Source organism: Maylandia zebra, linkage group LG4, assembly GCF_041146795.1.
Source record: "Maylandia zebra isolate NMK-2024a linkage group LG4, Mzebra_GT3a, whole genome shotgun sequence".
Classification (NCBI taxonomy): Eukaryota; Metazoa; Chordata; class Actinopteri; order Cichliformes; family Cichlidae; genus Maylandia; species Maylandia zebra.
In genome coordinates, this window is record NC_135170.1 from 34,878,123 (window position 1) to 34,899,721 (window position 21,599).

General features: G+C 43.4%; 1 protein-coding gene across 2 annotated transcripts in view; it reads right to left on the minus strand.

The window, feature by feature from the left end:
- Window positions 1-13,643, minus strand: part of gsg1l (gsg1-like) — a 38,752-nt gene extending 25,109 nt beyond the window's left edge. Inside the window, exon 1 of one of the 2 annotated variants that reach the window (XM_004556406.5) lies at window positions 13,049-13,643. In XM_004556406.5, the coding sequence (XP_004556463.3) occupies window positions 13,049-13,385 (337 nt within the window). In that variant the 5' untranslated portion in view covers window positions 13,386-13,643. The remainder of the gene's footprint in view (window positions 1-13,048) is intronic. The other variant, XM_024802097.2, reaches the window with a different exon arrangement.
- Between the last annotated feature and the right edge of the window lie 7,956 nt (window positions 13,644-21,599).

Below are 21,599 nucleotides of genomic sequence, written 5' to 3' on the forward strand. Positions count from 1 at the left end.
AGAATAAATGTATGACTGTAGCTAAAATCAGCTCTTTGATTGTTTCCTCTAAGCGCCTGTTTGACAGAATCTGAAGAGGATGGTCATATTTCATCTTTTCAAGGTTAAATGTGAATTTGCTCACACCTTGGTGAACTGAAGTGAAGCTGTGATGCAGCCAAAAGGTGAGCGTCTCAGCGTCTGATTAGGACATGAATCTAAAATGTAATTAAAGAGTGAGCGGGCTCGTCTGTGACCTGATGACAGGACTAACAGCACAATCAGTATTCCTACGCCTTCCTGCTGCACACAGAAGCCCGCGCTGCTCTAAAATGTCAATTATCAAAAAAAAAAAAGAGAGAAAATCACGCTCGCAGTCTATCAGGCTGTAATGAAACAGATCCATTTAAAGAAGCTTCAGGTGTCTTCTCCTGTAATTTTGGTTCACAGTCCCGGCTCTCACTTTTGCACCACTCTTTCATTATTCTCCCTTCCTGCAGCTCTGCAGACTGTTTAATCAATGATCCGATGTCATTTGGGGGTTAATTGCAGCTGTAATGAGTATGAATGCTTTTGTGAAACAACACCTAATGTGCCATTACTTCTACATTTAAAACAGACCGTATAAAACGTCAGATTGAGAATGAACTTGAAGAACATAAAGGCTCCAGTCTCATTTGTGCTGATCCAACACCGCAGTTCAAAACTGGACGTGCAGAGTGATCGATGGACGTGATTGAGAAACTGAGGAACGCTGCACAGTCACACAATTATGACTTGCGTTAAAGCACGTCCTCCTCTATCTATAATTGGATCATAAATTTCTAAATTAACACCACGTTTTATTCAACAAGACTTCAAACCAGCGACTGAGACCATAAACCCATCAGGAAAGTGTTTACTGGGCCCACAGAGCGAGGCAACGGACCAGTGGAAGCCCGAGGAGTTGCAGCATGGTGGTTAACTCCGTTGCCTCACAGCAAGAACATCAACCATGTGGCTGTGTTCACTTTTTCCAGTGTTTGCTCTGCAGGTACTCCGACGTCCTCCCAGTCCAAAGACATACATTTAGTGGGTTTAGGTTAACTGGTGACTCTAAAGTACCCATAGGGTGTGACTGACTGGCTGTCTGTGTTGACTGGTGAGTGGCAGTGTGCAAGCTTAATGTTGTGAAGGACGGTGCTTTGAACTGAAACTACAACTTCTACCTAAACCTAATTAACTAACTGTGAGCACCGAAATCAGGAGCAAAAGGAAAACACAAGGTTACACAAATAAACCCAAGAGTCAGGACACTTTGTCTGCAATGGTGAGACGCCTGCAGCATCTGACAGAACATCAGTATTTCACACATTGCTCCATGCCAGAGTCCTCAGCAGCCATCCTGAGCCGTCTCGCTTGTAACTGAATAACTTTTGTGCTCACAGATATGAAAACATCATCAGTCACATCAGCTCCAAAGGTTTGGTGGATTTGCCTCAAAGCAACATTTTAAAGACTTTTTTGTTCTACAGGTTATACTTCTACGTCACAGTCACACAGCTTCACTGAAGGCTCCATCCACGGCAACAACACAATCAGCATCTCCAGCTCCGCCCACCAGAGCACAACTAATAGTCTGATTCACGTTATGGGTCCGGGAAGGAAGAACGGTACTTTTACCTTCATCGTCACTACAATAATGAGTAAATATGTCTGCACAAACCTCTGCTGTGCATCTTTGATAATGTGCCTAATCATTTTCAAATGCAACCTCCTTCAGCAGTGATGGTTTCCTGTGTGACTTCATCAGTCTGTCACATCACTGTGGAGGAGTTTTGGCCCACTCTTCTTTATAGCGTCGATCAGATCATTGAGGTTTGCAACATTCATTTATGCACAGAAAAGACTGAAAAGATCTCAGTCAGGCTGAGGTCTGGATCACTGCAGCTCCTCCTTTTTTTAAGTTGGAAATGTGCTGCTGTGCTCGGGATCGTCGTCCTGTTGATGACCCAGTTTGCTTTAGCTGTGGGACACAGCCTCACATTTGGCTCTAGAACACTTTGGTGAGGTCACAGTACACTCAGTGACTGCAAGGTGCCCAAATCATGATCGGTCCACCGCTGTGGTGAAGGCTGGGTTTGAACTTCATTGGTCCTGATGTCTTGTTGGTAGTTCAGATGCTGCCATGCTGTTTATAGAGAGAAGAGGTTTTCTCCTGCATCCCTTCCACACAGCCATACTTGTTCCCACATAGCAAGCAGGTCTAGCCCGGATCTGGAATCAAGCCGGCACTGCTGGCTGAATTCTGGCATGTAAAGACATATGTCATCCAGATATGGGCCAGGCCTGGCATCAAGCTGGCACTTCTGATTGACCACTGTCATGGCAGAGTGTATGTCGACCAGATATGGGCCAGGTCTGGCAATGATGCCACTGCTTATGTGATGGCATGCCATATCTGGCCCGATTGTGGTTTAGTGTATGTGGCCCAGGCCCATAGAAAACAGGTCTTCCCCAGATCCGGCATCAAGCTGGCACTTCTAACCGCAATGATGCCATTGTTTATGTTCCTATTTTTGTTAAAAGACCCAAATGCCATGTTGCAATACTATACTGCTATGGTAGCCAACGTTTCAAATGCAGGTTTGACAGGTTTGTGTACACTTTATCCAAAACCTAGTGACGGTTTACTCATCTTTGCCAGTGGGTGGCGGTAGCTCAGGAGGTAAAGCAGGTCACCTACTGATCGGAAGGTTAGTGGTTCGATCACTGGCTCCTCCAGTCTGCATGTTAAGAGTGTGAATGTGTATGAATGTAGTTAGGAAGCACTCCGTGTAGGGAAAGTGTGTGAATGTGGTATGTTGTATAGAGTACTTTGAGTAATCCGGGAGACTAGAAAAGCGCTATATAAAAGTCAGTCTGAACAGAGTCTCATCATGTTACTTTAGCACTGTTTTGCATGTTCTGGCACATGTTGTTATTACATGGCTTGATTAAGATACACATTAGGCTGACATCTGGGGCCAGAGCTGAAACTGTTCTGGGCCAGCACACAACTTACACATGGTCCACATACTGCAAAGAATGACGGCCCTTTGGTGGCCCAGATCAGGTTTGCCAGAGGTAGTCCACACATGGGCCAGCACAGGACCACCAGTGTGTCTTCAACTGGCCTTGTGCTGACCCACGTGTGGCCCAGATCTGGCAAACCTGATCTGGGCCACACATGGGCCGTCATTCTTTGCGGTATGTGGACCATGTGTAAGCACATTATGTGGGCCAGATCCGGGCCATACCAATTTTGCTATGTGGGTTCAGTCTTTTTCTAACTGTGCTGTCCTGAACCATTAACCTAGCCTGAAGAGTCTTTGATGGAGCTCTTGGGTTTGTTTGCAGTTTCTCTGAGTATTACGCACTCTGGTCTTGGAGTGAAACAGGTTCTTCCTTCTACAATATAATAAAAAGAGAAAAGACATGAAACAGGCTGTTAAAAGGCTCAAACAGTGACAGTGAGGATTTCACAGAAAGGTCACGTCGATGTAAATTGAACTTTTTTGCAAATTAAAGCCTCTTTTTGGAGCGACCGACTCTGTTCTCATTACTGCTGTCACTGCGAGATGAGCTCCTTAGGAGTCTGTTTGCCAGTCGTGCCAGATTGAAGTGATGTAATGAAGTGAATAAGCCTCGCTGAAGCTTTCATGACGCCATGGCTGCATGCTTTCACTTAACCTCTTATTGCCTGGGTGGAATACAGCATGTCTGGATTCAGATGCGATATCAAATCATAGTCAAAGAAGGTTTAAAAGTTCAGTGAAGTCTGGATTGACGGCGAGACTCCAACATGAGTCTCCCAGCAGGGTGTTTGAGGAGAGAACAGGGACAGTGAGGAGCAGCACAGTGAGACTGATGAAGAGAAGCAGTAAAGTCGTACGCATCGATCAGCCCGAGCGGGCTTCAGTAACTCTGAGATTGGCCCCTTCTGAAGCAGTCCAAAGCTCTGAGACGATGGCTGTTTTTAAAGGAAAAAATCCCACTGAATCATTTATTTCCCTCCATGTGTCATTTTTCACAGTGGCTCCAAAGTACGGACCTTTCATAGGAAAGCAGACTGATAAATAATTACTGTGTAGTGCTTGGATAAGTTTCACACAAGCAAAAAAGCTTGAATCATTAATTCAATTATTAATCTATTTTTAATAATAAGCTGCTGTAATATACGGACCAGCTGTGCAACAGGTCACATATAGCTCCAGCTTCAATGGCTGATGGCCACGTATTCCAATAATGGGCTCAGCGTATGTGCAGCCATCAAACACACCGAAATGGCTTGTTTCAGGTAGAGGATGAATTGGCCCACTTTCTAATAGAGCTACACTGAGCTCAGCGGGTCCGCTTTACAACAATTACAAATATTTTTTCGAACAAAAGAAAATATTAAAAGAAAATTTTATTTTACTAAGTAATACTAATAACACACAACAGCATATTCAGTACTGGTGAACTTAAGGCCCATATGTCTGTTAAAGTATCATCAGAGATAAGGATCGGCGTGATCATTTTAAAAGTGGATCCTATTTTCAAGTCCAAGGTGTGCTGAATGCAAAAAACAGATAAAGATGTTGAAACACTTCTTCTAAGAAATTCATGACATTGCGATGAATAAATAAAATACTGCTGTTTTTGTGTTTTGTGTGCAGCTTCATCAGGAAGTTGCATAACTCACATACATTTGTAGAATTATATTATATCGTGGACTCTAGTAGCTTAAAAGCAGGATCCATAAGCTGTAGACAGGCAAGCAGAACTTCAATCCCAAACAGGAAGCTCCAACAGAACAAAAACAAACACTTGAGTTGGCTGAGGTGAAGCCTATCAGACAGCTAGCAGCTCCAGCTGCCTGTGTCACCATTAACCTGTCAGTCCAAAAGCCCACGCCCATAATAATGCAAACTTTATACAGAGGAATTCACCCTCGTACAGCTGTTATAAATGGAGAAATTATCTGTAGAGACCAAAACTGTTTCTGTATCAGGCTGTAAACGTGTTTATTTCTGCTGTGAAGTTGGACATTTGAACATGGGAGTCTATGGGGACTGACCTCTGCTGGACACTAGAGGTACTGCAGCTTTTGGCGCTTCTCTGTTGACTTCTTGAGCTTTCAGTGAACAACACGAGCAGCAACACAGAGCCCAAAACTGATAAAAGTGGTGTCAAAATATTATAGAGAATATTACTGCAAACAAAGGTAACTGAGAGTCTGCTTAAATCTGTGACAGACAGTGTCATATTCATACAGTAATTATGTATAACGTACATGTAATTTTAAGTCCTAACATCTTTGGAGGTTAATCAATGTTAATTAGTGATGCTCTCGGTGTCTCCATCACCTCCCCAGGATGATCTCATTCGTAATCCTCAAAGGTGATGCTAATAATTATTTCTGTAAAAACAAACAAGCAGAGCGAAGTCAGAGAAGAAAAAGGAATCGATGGCTGAGAGAGGGAGTCACACTGTAAAATTTTATTATCATAACTCTCCGCTCAGCGATGCCAGAATGCCTTTTTATCCAGCACTGTTGGGCGAACCACACTGTAATAAAGATACAGGCCTTTAGCTCGCAGACCAATCACACTGAAAGGAGAAATTACCAGTTACTAACAGGCAATTCATAGTGAGTTATATTCAAACAGATGTTTGATTTTTTTAAAACAAAAACTCAGAAAAAATCCCATCAACAGCACAGTGAACACAGTCTGTGTGCAGACCGGGAAATAATCGATAGGGCTGGGCGATATGGCCTAAAATTCATATTGCGATATAATTTGAAGCATGTGCGGTAACGATATATATCGCGATATATTCTTTTCTTCTGTATAGCGTGTTTTCCACACTATAAGGACTTAAAATCCTTTAATTTTCTCAAAAATCGAGTGTGCCTTATGTATGAATTCTGGTTGTGCTTACTGACCTCGAACCGATTTTGGCTGCAGAAATCTGTTAAAAAATGTTTTAGTACAACTTTGGTAAGCTGCACTGCTTGATGGATTGTCAGAGCATTACGGCTGCCGTAGTGAGGAGCTTCGCGGAGCAATCTGGGTCCAAAACTCCGTCTGCTTCAGGTCCCAAAGTCAAACGAACACTAAGAGTTAAAAACGGTCTAAATTCCACCTGGTAAAGCAGCAACGCTTTACCAGGTGTAACAATTAAGTTTAACATCCAGGCATCCATGAAAACAGAATTTATTAAATTTAACGGAGTTAGAAGTTAGCAGGAAGTTAGCTCGCTAGCTTCCACCTAAACATTTCATATCATGTTCTGACTGAGATTTTTGAAACTAATTCAAACGTACAGCTCTGCTGCCACTTCCAACATAAATGAAGACAGAAAACTAAACAGCAGTGGCGTTTGTAGGGTTACTGAAGTTGGACTACCTGGTATATAATGTTGTGCTACGTGTTTGCTAGCGACACAGCTATGTTAGCATAACATTAGCACAGTGAAGCTGGAGGATGAACGCCAACTTTTTTCCACTCGATAAAAGTTAACGTGAGGGATTCTGGTGGTCAGGGACAAATGCAATCGCATAGCAGGATGCTGTACACGGGCCAAACTTCAGTCAGGAGAACAACTGAGATTATTCATCCACAATACGAGGTTAGTTATTAATATACTGCAACAACATGGGAACAGAGCAGCTGCGAGAGAATTCCACATTAATGAATCAATGTTACCGAAGTGGAGGAAGCGCAGTTTTTGGCTTTCCCCATATTTCAAAAGTGCTTCATCTCTTTGTTATGACTGTCGCCCGCCATAATTTGCAGATGATAATGGTTGTAGCCGCTGCGATGCTTTTGACCAAAACAGGTGCAGCTTGATGACATCATCAACATGCGCTATCGCGATAGAGCGGTATAGTCAAAATCTCTGTCGTTGGCCAAATTTATATCGTTTCTATCGTATATCGCCCACCCCTACTTTACAGATGATTTGTGTTTTTAAAGACAGTTTTTGTCCTCTTTTAATTTTCTTGGACGGTGCTCCGACAGCACAAACACAGTCCAGAGGTCCAGTTCAGGGACTCCAGTTAGCTGAGGTGAAGCCGAGCAGACAGCTAGCAGCTACAGCCGCCTGTGTCGCCACCCACTAACCAGAGCTGCCATGCTCCTAAATTTATGCCTTAACAAAATCCAAATAGATGCATTATAAAAACATTTCCCCCGTACGGCTGTGATGTACTAAAAACAATGAGCCATTACTGATGTTTGACTTCATACTAGACTCTAACCTCAGTCTCGTGTGACAGTTCTACATTTAACCCCATTCATCCGCCTGGAGGTTCCCACTGGACTCATGTTAACATACACAAAGTGCAATTGAAATTGTAGAAGTGCAAACACCTCATACCAAAACAATGCACCTTGAACCCACACAGAAGAAATGATTTTTACTCCTGCTTTGGTTAGCATTAACCTGATGTTAGCAACAGCTAATGCGCTACACGTGCAGACAACAGGAAACACTTGGATAAAGTACAGCAATCTTTTCCCTCTCAGGGACCGGAGCAGGCTTGTTATAATGACCCAGTGACACTGATGTTATTGCACTTAGTCTAAAGGTTCTGCAGCACATCTCAGCCACACAGCAAAGCTTCATCCCAGCCTTTCCATTAAACTGTCTGGAATCACTGCAGCAGCCTTCATGGTGGGAAAACATGTTAGGTTTAGGAATTATGATCCACAGCCCCCCAGTACTACCACACATTAACAGGTTTAAGTCCTCTTTATCATTAACAACACAGGGAGAGCCAAAGAATGAGCCAAGATTAGTTTTATATGCATCACCAATCAGCAGCTCGAATCTGTGAGGAAAAAAGGCAAAAATCCACAACCCTTTGGTCCAAACATCAACTTTATCATCCAGGCCAAGCTGCAAATCAGCAAGTGCTGCGTCACGCCAAAGAAGTCATCCAGACAAATAAACTATACGTATACTTGTTTTATCACAGTCGAGACAGCCAGCATCTCCAGTATTCTGAATTTGTTCCAGAACTGAGGAAACAGCTGAATAAAACATTGGGCTTGGCAGGAAATCCACCATATTTTTGCTGCTGGGCTTTTCTGTAGAGTTCATCATCACTGGGACAGAAGAACACACACACACACACACACACACACACACACACACACACACACACACACACTCACTCTCCGGCTCTTCCCAAAGCTCCGCGCTGTCACAGGTGTTTGCGTACCTGATCTCAGGTAACACTCTCTTTGGTCTGTTACGCATCAGGTTAAATGAGGAGGCGGGTATGATGTTGAATCTTTATCAGCTGATAATTAAACAGCTGGTGTTTGGAGTTGCTTTCATCATTATTCAGCCTCTGCAGCACATGTATAATATCTGCATATTAATGTGGATTGTTTACATGGTTTGATTAAAGTCGGCACACGCTCAGTTCAGCCATCAGGACTAGTAAGAGTGACAGGCACTGTAAACATTTTTAAAAAGTGCAAATACAAATTATCAGTGGTCTTCAACTCAGTTTGAATCCAATCACCTCAACTGGCATTCCTCAACCTAACCAAGAAGTTTTAGCGCCCAGCGCCTCAGTCACACCGGCCTACAGACCGGTCGGTGCACGGTGTTGGACAAAAAAAACTTCCTCACGATTGTTTCGGTTGCTTGTAGGTTGCCATGGTTACCCACAGTTTTCATGGAAGACACCAGCTTTCCTGGAAAGCCGTGGAGGCCAGGCCAGGCAGCTGGACACTTAAGCAGGACCCAGTTCAGATGGTGTTTGGATGGTTCACAGAGAGTTGCTTCGAAGACAGTTTAAAAGAATCGTGAATGTAATCTCAGAGAATGGTGCTGGTTTGTTCTCCAGGAACTGTTTGAGGTTTGTAAGGAGGGTCTGCAGGCAGGTGAGGCAAGAAGGTAAGACTCCTTGAAAGAATCCTTAACAGGGAAGTATTGACTCGGAGAAGACAGGTGAGCAAGTTCAGGTAAGTTTCAAGACCAAAGTGGGAATCAGACTTTACCCCAAGACCCAAACACTACAAACTGATTCCAGTGACACCAACTACATGCACAATGTTAATGAGACTAAAAAAACCTGATGCAAGCTGGAAATGGAAACTGTCGCCTTCAAAATAAAAGCTGCGTTTTTCGAAACTTATTCATTGAGAGTCCGCTGGGGAGTGTTTCCTTGCAAGCTCCTGCTGAGGTTGGTGCACCACACTCTTTGCAACCAGTTTCACCCAGCAGCAACAGAGCAGTTGGCAAATACACATGTATCGATAGCAACAAAATTTAATCAGGCAAAAAGAAAGTGAAAAACAAAGCAGAGCAAAGAGAAATCTTAGTGCAAATCCCAAAGTTTTCAAAGACAACAAATAATTTAGACTGGATGTTGGGATTGATCTAAAATACAAACAGATGAATGCATAAAATCTTTGATGAAAATGCAGCTTTGGGTTTAAGTCTAATAAAATGTGCATTCCTGTTGGTGAGAGCAGGGCCGAGAGCAAAAATATAAACACCCTGTTAAACAAAAAAGGTGCTGCTCCATCAGCAGCTTCTGTTCCAGTGTTGGTCTCAGTGTAAACATCCTGTAGATTTAATGAAGAGCTGGAACAAACCGATCCTTTCAGAATGTGAGGGGGGAATTTAACAAGCTTAAGCTTCGGGGCGTGACGGGATGTGTGTTTGTTCAATACTTGATGTGCTGGACGGGAGACTTTCTTAGTTTTGTACTTACTGAGATCTGAGCTGTCAGAGCTCAGTTTGAGTCGATGTATTAACAGAAACTTTAGAGCAGATCAACAGATTCAACCTTCCTGAGGCCGAATCTGCAACACTCCTGGTCACACCGTGGAAGGCCGCTAAACAGCCACTAGATGGAGCTCAAACTGACTGCAGATGTTAGGATAAGTGAAGCCAGATAAGAAAGTTATCCTGGGTATGTTGAAGTTTGTAGCACAGCCCCCAGATATCCAGTCTGTCACAGAGGAGAGACCTCTGACATCAAATAATGCAAAGAAAGAGCTCAAAATTAAAACTAACTAAAAAAAAAGCTTGTGTCTAAATAAACTCATAAATAACTTATTTTAAGTCATGCTTGAGGAGATATGAGCGTTTAAGTCTCAGTTACATAATATATATGAATATGGTTTAATGTATTAAACATGAATAATAGTTTTTAGGTGCTGTGATGTTTAGAAATACTCCCCTGGTCTCAGCTTTCCTGTCCTCCACCTTCCTATCGCTATAAAAGCTAAAAGACCACAATAAAAACACAAGTGGGCGCTACAGCAAGAGCTTAAATACGAGTTTCTCGTTTTTGCTTCTGCAGAATTAAAGGATCCCTCCCATGTGGGTTACTGGTGGTCATCAGTCAGGACTTAAGGCCTCAGGCTGAGCATTTTATTTCCTATTTGCCGCTGATGTGAAAATTCTCACAGAGAAATAAGGTTAAAAATGCATTCACATTCTGAACAATGGTGCGTGCCACTGATGCAAATAATGATTCTTTACAGGATTTTAGAAAATCTGCTGTTTTTTTTACACTTTAACTTCACAGATGCTGCTGCTCCTGCATGGTGTGGACTTTAAATGTGGAGAAGAAGGAAAGCTCATAATATCAGTTAGACACACACACACACACACACACACGCACGGACACACACACACACACACGCACGCACGGACACACACACACACACACGCACGCACACACACACACACACACACACACACACACACACACACACACACACACACACACACACACACACACACACACACACACACACACACACACACACACACACACACACACCTACCTCTGTGTCCCTGGGATGTTTATTTACTCTCACAGAGTTACAGCGCACAGATCCACACACAGACTGTTTTGTCCTCTTCACTCCCACTCGTCTCTGCACAGAACAGATCCTGTTTGTTTGTTTGTCTACAGCTTCTCACATGGGACAAAATATCAGAAACACTTACAGGACCCACAGAGGCAAAGCTCACTGTAGACTTCACAGCTAAAGCTCCAAGTAATGGGGATCAATCCGCAGCTGAAAGTAGTCCCTGACAAGCAGAGGTTTCTCCTGTTTGGTCAAAAACTGCACCGTGGAGCAGTTTTAGGAAGTTCATCACAAAGATGGAAACAGAGAAGGAAAGTCAGAAAGTAAAGGGACACTGGCTGAGGTAGAAACAGTTTTCTTAATAAGAGTCCTGACAGATGTGGAAATGTCTGTGAGGGAGCCACAATAAGTCTCACCGGATTATATAAATACTAAGAACAATGCTTCAGAGTTATTGCCTCTTTTGGCAGAGGATACATTAGACCATCCTTTATTGAAAGGTAAGGAGGTGACACCACCCCACAGTTCAAAGCCGTCCACCATCAGAGCATTCACAAAAACAATCTGATCAGTGATCTCTGTTTTTCATCCTCTGCCATCTTTCATTCAAAAGACCAGAAGTTAACTTTGAGTTATTAAAACCTGCTTGTTATGAAGTTTGTTTCCCCTGTGAAGCACTTTGTTTGGCAGCTTTAGAACTAACCAGAACTGGACCAAGTAAAGCGCTATACAAATACAGGCCATTTACCATTCAACAGGAAGCCAGCTTCAGCAGCTGATAACAAAGTTCAGGAAACAAACTGCTGGAACTATAAATCCAAAAACACAGGAGAGGAAATCCAGGAGATTGGAGAGGGCAGCACCTCCTCAACACACCGTTTGGATAACACGGTTACAGCAAAAAGTCCCACTGGTATGAGCTTCTATGTGAGGGCGTCCAGCACATCACCTGAGCGCCTCCTCACTGTGGACTGAGGGAAAATAAGTGATTTGAAGACCTGAACTTTTAATTTTTGAGTTTTCCATTAAACGTCTCATCAGCAGGAAGAGAAAATGTGAGCAGAGAGCCTCATGTGTTATTTATTTATTTATTTTTACCTTTATTTAACCAGGAGGTTCACAAAGAAACCCAGCCAAGACAGCAGCCATGATGCAAACATGCTAAAAATGCACCAATTACAACAGAAAATTCAAGATTTACAACAATTTATACAAAATACAAACACCCACAACAAAACCCACCACAGACCTCACAAGAAAAACATTCACATCTCCTTCACTGCACTCCTTATGATGCTTTTCAATTCAGCAGCAGGTATGCTGAATGTGTTTAAGCTGAGATCTTTCTGCTTTTCTGAGGAACTAACCAGAGCAGAGAAGAGTATGGAGGTAAACGGGGCCGTTCTTTTCAGAGTTCCAGCTTCAGTCATATTCATCACCCAGCTCTTCACATTTATCCAAAACAGTGTGAATACATCATGTTTGCACAGAGCAGACCCACACCAGCATCATCCACCATCACATGAAAGGTTAAAGTCTCAGTGCAGCCACACTCTCTGGTCCTAACTGATGAATTTCCATCTAGGATTGCTTGACTTCAGACGTGGTTTGGAGTGAAGATTTTGTGCTCCTTTCTGGCACTAACAAATTCCCTGAATTCTGTCAACTTTTATCTTTATGACAAGAAGCACAGACCGAAGAAAAAGCATAAAAATATTTATTTTCAATGTAAATCTAAAAATGTTTCATTTGTTGTCCTGTTATTGAGGGAAACGGAGATTTAGAAGCTCAATTTCTGCTTGAAAAATGAGAGCGCATTGACTTAAATTGTCCACATCGATCAGCGTGCAATGAGTGAGAGCAGTGTCCTCTGAACGCACCACATCCTATCATTTTAAAATTCTGTCCAAAGACTAAACAAACATCAGTGCGGCTCAAACTCGAAGTGAAAACAGGTTTTACGCACAAACATTTTCCTTTGGTTGTGCGTAAAAATGACGTGGCTGGCGTGTTAGCTTTAATTTCAGGGGGACATTGTCTGACCTGTTACTGCAGGTGAGCTAAAAAATAAAATAAATAAAAACTGAAGTGAAGAGGGAAAAGTATTCCACATACTTCACACTCATCTTAAAGCCGACACTGCTCTAGTTTTATTTTCTCTTAACAACTTTAAGCGACCCCAGAATCTCCCCAGCCTCTCGGACTGATGGACCCACCTGACTCGTGGATGTTCTCCTCGCAGGAGTACCAGATGCCCGTATGGAAGCGGCGGAAGAGGAAGCGGTCGTCCCCGGTCTCCCAGCTGTAGTGCACTTTGTTCTGGTCCGTCTCGTTCACGCCGTAGTCGATGCAGTTGTGGTGCCGCTGCTTGCTGCAGTTGGGCTTGGGGACGCGCTGGGTGCCCTCGCACCAGTACGTGGTGATGAAGGCGGTGGTGGAGAAGAACAGGGCCACCAGGTTCAGACCCACCGACAGCAGCGCGCGGCATTTCCGCGTCGTCTTCATGATCTCGGAGCGAGCGGCCGCGTCCCCGCAGGCAGCGAGAAAGTTCATCCAAGAAGGAGAGCGAGGAGGTCAGACGAGGAAGAGCGGCATGGCGCTGCGAGGACGCACAGAGAATTACGCGCGTGTCCTCAGTGAGGAGCTCCGGACCCAGAATTTAAATCTTCCATCAGAGCTTCCGGCGTCGGAGAGGAGACGGGGAGCTGCTCCTCCGTCACAGAGCAGGAGGCTCACTGAGGAGACGTGATGCTGAGAGCGGAGCACCTCTCTCTCTCCTGCTCTCCCTCCCTGCGTGTGCGTCATCACAGTAACCGGTCACCCAGACAGCTCACACCTCAGCCACACCTACTCCCGTTTTCCCTTTTAGAAATCAGTCATTTTGGATCTTTTGGTATTAAATCTGTGACTCTTTATGGGGGTGTTGAATCCATCACAAAGAAACCCAGCTCAAATATGACAGCAGGTAATACGATATCATTTTGTTTGATGCTACCTGCATCTCCTCTCCACCTTCAAAGTGTCCTGCGAAAGTCAAAAATCTAATTTTAGTCTCATTTCAGAGACAAAGGGTCACAGATCCCAACAGACTCAATAAACTGATAAACTTTTAATGACAACGTGCATTAGGAGCTTGGAGAGGTGAGGCTCCAGTTTGGGACCACTGTGTTTCGCACTTTTGTGAATTTTTTCCTTTGGCTTATTTTGTTAATTTACTCTCCTAGTTTAATCTAATCTGTTTTGTTTATTTATTTAAATTATTTTATTTATTCATTCATTTTGCTTTGACTTGACCTTCCTGGTTGAGACTAGAAGGTAAAAACTGCGTAAACATTTGGTTTAAGCTCTAACAAGCGCCTTTGGTTTGAGGTTAAAAAAAGTTTTGGCAAAAGGGCACCGATTCCCACCTCAGCCGCAGGAACAGCTCGACAACCAACTCACAGTTAGTATTACTGTAACGTTATAGAAGTGAGAACCCAACTGTGACAGCCACTAACACAATGACCCAGTCAGGCAGTGAGTGTATGTAAACACAGTGCTACTGGGTCAATCCAAAACAAAATCCATCATAAATGGAAAAAACCCAAAGATGAGCTGATTTTTTATTATAAAAACTTTTGCATATCAAATGAAGCCAAGTTAAGTTTTACCTGCATATAAATGATGAGTGTAAGAGCCCCCATAAAAACATCTGCAAGGTTAAAATTTGATGCTTTTTAAGTACAGTAGATGCCCACGTGAAATTTCCAGGACTGAAAAACACTTTTAGGCTCTGTTACAAACTGTGAATGTCATCAAATCAGTTTTTCTCCACGTGTCACAATGCAAAGGCAAAATCTCATTTCTCTGAACATCAGTTTCAGCATCAGATTAAATATTATAATTTCACTAAGCGGAAGCATTGGTACCCTGGATATTTGCTCTGTTTTCTGATCATTTACTGTAGAAAACAAGAAGAGTATTCTGGGTAAACCTTAAAGATTCCCTCGTGGGGCGGATGTCTGCTCAGAACATGTTAGTCTAACATGTTCTGAGCAGACACCCGGCAAAAAGCAGAGCTTTAATGTGCTCTAGAGCACAATTAAGCTCTGCTTTTTGCCTACATTTGGATACCAGACTCAACTTCTAACCTTACTTTCTGTTTAACTGAGTCCTTACAGCGTCAGTCACAACCTTCCCTGGAAGAAGAATCTCAGCGACTTTGGTGATCAGACTTTTTCTCCAGAGTGACGAGCCTGACTCGTTTCACTCAGGATGAATTCTAATAACTGGGACCATCATCGGGTTGTATTGTTCCAGTTTATGACCAAATACCAGCAAAGTTTCATTTGAGTTTGTTGCAAATAAAAATGTATCCACCAAAGAGACAGGATGACAAACAGTTCAAGAACACAAGGAGCCGCAGTCAGACATCAAAAACCCAGAAACAGTAAAAACACATCACAGAGTTCGATTCATCTAACTTCTATTGATCCTCTTGTTCTTAACTAATTGTGAGCACTTTGGTCAACTTTGTTGCTTTTAAATGTGATAAAGAAAACTGATATTGATCTTCTTGTGATTCCAGCATTTAGTTCAGTCTTTCTTCAGTTTTGATTATTCTTCATGATTTCTTTTGACAGTTTCACTTGTAAAATTATTTGTCTTGGTTTCAGTCCTACTGCTGATGATTGTGTGCACCTCCGGTAAGTCCATGTGACGACACTCCTACTTTAGTCATTGTGTGTTAATTGTGTGTTAATTGCTTGAATTAAGAAGGTTTTGTTTCCATTTGTTAGTTTCTCATTTTGTTTTTGCTGTTTTTCTTTATTTCTAAGTTCTTTAAAGTTACTCCTTTTGCACGATAGTTTGTGTCCACATCTACATATCCATCTACTAGTTGCTTTAGAAATTCCTCACAGTGTCTCATTATATGCAGATTGATCTCCACAGTTAAACAAAAACTGTTGGCAGCAGCTCAAGTAAAACAAAACCCTTTGATTCTCTGAGTTGAGACAGGAGAAAGAGAGGACAATGACCATGTTTGCAGTAAAAAGTTCAAAGTGATGCTCTGATTCTGCAGGGCGTGAAGAGAGAGGCTGGAGGGGAAAAACACCAGCTACAGGAGATAAACAGCCACCATGTGACCGAGCAGTGGTGAAGACTTGGTTTAAACACAAAAACAACTTGATTAGACTGAGAGAACGATCACAGCCAGGGTTAAAATAACTACCTTCTAAGGTTACAGGACCATCATCGTCATGGTAACAGCAATAAAAACCTCAGGTTTTTGTGCTTTTTCTTTAATTGTCCATCTGAGAAAAACATCCCTAAATCCAGTCAGTAACAGCTGTGAAGCCGTGAGGCCACATGCACATCCATGCCCTCTGCAGATAGCGCACACTTGGGTATTTTGGCTGGGACTGCTCGTCACACCTTATCAGTCACAGGCTGCCAGAAATGAGAAAGATGCTGCTGACATCAGAGAGACATGTATAAGATGCTTTGTGATGTTAGTGAACTGGGTTAAAGCAATATTAGAATGAACAATCCTCTTAAGGATTGATTAATTATAAATTTGGAGGTGTTTGGTTTTCTGGTTCTGACAGTCGAGTAAGTCTGTGTGTTCTTTATGAACTTGGTAAGGTTTGGGCACCAAAGACTACTTGGTTATGTTCAGAAAAAGATGTTGGCTTGGCTTCAAAGGCACTAAACAAGAAAATAAGCTTACCAATTGCTTCTAAATGTGATCCTGGGGTACTGTGATACCCTTTTAAGTATGCTCATGACAAGCTGAGCATGAGAAGCTTTCAGTGTTGGTGCCATGACACATGGACACAGAAGGACACTTTGAGACACCAACAGTTTCGATGGTACAGCAGAGTTTAACACTTTGGGAATGAAAATGGGCCGTCCCTTCACTTCATCACCAGACCACAGAGGGATTTGAAACTGCAACAAGGACTGGAAATTTTACTTTTATCCAAGCAGCAAAAAACTTAAACCAACACAGAAGTGCCAAAAAACCCTGCAGTTCCTTGCATGTCCACTAGGGGTTCCAGCAGTAAGTCAGTCCCTATAGACCAGGGGTCGGCAACCTGCGGCTCTTTAGTCCTTATACTGCGGCTCCGCGTGGTTTGGGAAAATAAATTAAGTATTTAGCTGAAGTGTATTTTATTTATGTTAGTTCTTTTTTTAATAGTTCTAAATTGGAAGATTATTGTAATATTGAAATATAAAAATAAAATTATATTCTATTATTTTTTCATCGCTCAAAATAAGCGTCACACTCGCCGGTGTACCCGAGATGGCACAGACGTTAAGGCGGCGAGGCGTGATTGCGGGTGCCGCTCAGGTGCGTCCGCCTCCCCTGCAGCGCCGCTGCAGACCACGCCCCGACACACACGTTAACCAGGTAAAATACATATTTAGGCTGAATGTTTTTTTCTTCAATTATTTTTTAAAAGTCAGGTGAAGGCTCCAAAAGCCCAAAGGCAATATAAGGATGGCGGCTCACAGCAGTTTTTGTTTGCTGGATCATTTTAAGTTCAGCTTTCCTTTTGTTATATTTCTTTAAGAGTTCAAAATGTGCTCATTACATAAATAAAATGTAATTTTCTCTGTAGCACTTCATGGATTTCATAAGCAACACACCTTAGTTGTTCACAAAAAGCATAAAGGTAAGAAACAATATATACAGTGTTATCTTCATTTTAGATGTCAAAAAGTATTTGCGTCTCCCAGTGTTTTCTTTTGCGTGGAAACCTGCTCCAAATGGCTCTTTGGGTGTTAAAGGCTGCAGACCCCTGCTATAGACAGAAATGTTTTGGTCTCTATAGATAATTTCCCCCATTATAACAGTTGTACAGGGGGAGGGCTTTTCTTATAATTCACCTGCTTAAAGCTTGCGTTATTAGGGGTGTGGCATCTTTTACTGACGGGTGGATGGTGGCTGTAGCTGCAAGCTGCCTGCAAGGATTGACATTTTACTCTAAACTGTAAAGCGTTGTGATTTGTTATTTTACTGTAGAGGATGTGCAAAGGGGTGTTACAACTGCAGTGTGTGCTGTGCATCAGATGGAGGAGTTGTACAGACATAGCCACAGGCAGGGATGATTTTCAGTGTATTGTTCAGCATTGTTCTTATCTTGGACAACATCTGCCTCTCTGACACCACCCTAAAGAAGTTTAACCCAGTCCAGGGGGGGAGGACGGTAACTTGTGGTGCCCTTGTGTTGCTGATCACCTTCTCAGATACACAATGTTGAAGTGAAAAAACATGACTCTCCCAGTGCTTGCCAGCTGGTCCAGATGGGTGTAGACACGATTGAGCAGGTAGATGATGGTGTCCGAGCTTCAAGGCGTGCTGGTAAGCAAACTAAAGGGGGTCTTCATGACGTGGTAGGTCAGTGCCACAGGTCTGTAATCCTGGGGGCCACTGGGACGTGACGTCTTTGTTACAAGAACAAGCCATGATGTCATCCTCAGCAATGGGACCCTCTGCAGACTCCACAAAGCTGGAGGCACAGACCTTGAGGACACTGGGACTCACCCCGTCCGGTCCAGCAGACTTGTCTGAGTGGATTCTTCTCATTTAGCTCTGAACCTGGTCATGAGTGAAAGTGACAGGTGGGGGAGGGGTGTCAGGACTTGGTGAGGTGGTGAGTAACTCAGTGGGGGGGGGAGCATTCACTGCAGTGCAGACTGTTGAAGAACACATTCAACTCATTTGCTGTGTGCCGACCAATTATCTGACCAATAATATGGTTGCTGTGCAGTTACCATAGTAACAGGCCATCCAAACAGATCTGAGCCAAAGTTTTGGTTCTAACTGGATTAACTGGCAGTTCTCTGGGTCTTCAGTATGACCAGTAAGTGTCAGATAAGTGACTGAGCCCATAACCTCAGCAGGATTCTGGGCTGAAGCCTGTTTTCCCGTACACTTCTGTAGATATCACCCCCATGTGGCCATTAAAAAGGAGGCGGGTTTAAGCCACTTCCAAGCAAACCCAGAAGCTACTTCAGTCACTTCCTTAATGAGTCCATAAGCCAACACAGTGTGAGACTTGCAGAGTCCAGGGTGGCATCCTGGTGGTTACTAGCTGCCTGCTACTGGTGAAAACAGTAGATACAGATGTGTTAACTAAACTGAAGCTCCACCCATTTCAGATTTTATATTTTATCGTGGTTTTACCTGGTGACTGCTTCTTTAAATGCATCATTTTATGGAAAACGGCGCTGGTCATGTTTAAAAACAGAAGGGGGTGGAGCTGAACCTCGTCTCTACGTCACCTGACGTCTTCTATATAACATGCGTCGTTAATCACGCTGTCACGATAAAAACATCACTGGGGCTCGTAAAACGCCGCGTGCACAAACAGCCTGCAGGGTCGTTTTTTACGGGAGGGCAGTTATGTGAAGGCTTGTGGCATTAGATATTGTTTTTCATCTGCACAGCATTCGTGACTTTTCTATAAGGCTTGATAAAGATTGAAGTGTCCTGCAGCCTACCAGGGCTTCGTGGTTTTTACTTTATGCAAGTCTAAGAAGATTTATCAGTCTCACCCTACAGAGAAGACAGTGCAAGCTTTGAACTCAAAATCAACCTGTCAGGTTATGGCAACGCTGAGGTTATGGTGCCAAGGAGACGATGAGTATTTCAGGCTGTATACAGTGGGGCAAAAAAGTATTTAGTCAGCCACCGATTGTGCAAGTTCCCCCACCTAAAATGATGACAGAGGTCAGTAATTTGCACCAGAGGTACACGTCAACTGTGAGAGACAGAATGTGAAAAAAAAATCCATGAATCCACATGGTAGGATTTGTAAAGAATTTATTGGTAAATCAGGGTGGAAAATAAGTATTTGGTCAATAACAAAAATACAACTCAATACTTTGTAACATAACCTTTGTTGGCAATAACAGAGGTCAAACGTTTACTATAGGTCTTTACCAGGTTTGCACACACAGTAGCTGGTATTTTGGCCCATTCCTCCATGCAGATCTTCTCGAGAGCAGTGATGTTTTGGGGCTGTCGCCGAGCAACACGGACTTTCAACTCCCGCCACAGATTTTCTATGGGGTTGAGGTCTGGAGACTGGCTAGGCCACTCCAGGACTTTCAAATGCTTCTTACGGAGCCACTCCTTTGTTGCCCGGGCGGTGTGTTTTGGATCATTGTCATGTTGGAAGACCCAGCCTCGTTTCATCTTCAAAGTTCTCACTGATGGAAGGAGGTTTTGGCTCAAAATCTCACGATACATGGCCCCATTCATTCTGTCCTTAACACGGATCAGTCGTCCTGTCCCCTTGGCAGAAAAACAGCCCCATAGCATGATGTTTCCACCCCCATGCTTCACAGTAGGTATGGTGTTCTTGGGATGCGACTCAGTATTCTTCTTCCTCCAAACACGACGAGTTGAGTTTATACCAAAAAGTTCTACTTTGGTTTCATCTGACCACATGACATTCTCCCAATCCTCTGCTGTATCATCCATGTGCTCTCTGGCAAACTTCAGACGGGCCTGGACATGCACTGGCTTCAGCAGCGGAACACGTCTGGCACTGCGGGATTTGATTCCCTGCCGTTGTAGTGTGTTACTGATGGTGACCTTTGTTACTTTGGTCCCAGCTCTCTGCAGGTCATTCACCAGGTCCCCCCGTGTGGTTCTGGGATCTTTGCTCACCGTTCTCATGATCATTTTGACCCCACGGGATGAGATCTTGCGTGGAGCCCCAGATCGAGGGAGATTATCAGTGGTCTTGTATGTCTTCCATTTTCTGATGATTGCTCCCACAGTTGATTTTTTCACACCAAGCTGCTTGCCTATTGTAGATTCACTCTTCCCAGTCTGGTGCAGGTCTACAATACTTTTCCTGGTGTCCTTCGAAAGCTCTTTGGTCTTGGCCATGGCGGAGTTTGGAGTCTGACTGTTTGAGGCTGTGGACAGGTGTCTTTTATACAGATGATGAGTTCAAACAGGTGCCATTCATACAGGTAACGAGTGGGGGACAGAAAAGCTTCTTACAGGAGACGTTACAGGTCTGTGAGAGCCAGAGATTTTCCTTGTTTGAGGTGACCAAATACTTATTTTCCACCCTAATTTACGAATAAATTCTTTACAAATCCTACCATGTGAATTCATGGATTTATTTTTCACATTCTGTCTCTCACAGTTGAAGTGTACCTCTGGTGCAAATTACTGACCTCTGTCATCATTTTAAGTGGGGGAACTTGCACAATCGGTGGCTGACTAAATACTTTTTTGCCCCACTGTACGTGAAAGAAGGGAAATTGCCTCTCTGCTGTTTGTTTGTGCAGGTGTGACCTGCTCGATGAATATGTAGAAACCGAGCGTCCCTCCTTATCGATCAGCCGAGCAGAGCGCTCACGTCTCCGGCTGCGAAAATCACCAGCGACAAGGCCGAGCCGCCCACCGCTCCGATCCATCACCGCTCATTTTATGGCTCCCACCTCCGGATCAATACAGCCGGCAAGTGTGTGAGTATGTGTGTGTGTTATATATGTGATGTGTGGAAGCTGAGGCCGATTCAGACTGACAGAGAACCTCAGGAGAGTCAATAAACAGAGCAGAACAGGGTGCACTGATAAATGTGTTATAATGCTGTTGGATTTATCCGCAGTCAGATCTGAACACTTAAAATATTAACGCTTGGTTCATCGAGACCAACCAGCTCACTTTTAACTCCAGTACAAACTGGAAAAAGTCCAAACTGGAGAAGTCCTGATATCAGAGCAGAGGAAACCAAGAAACGGGCTTTCATGGTG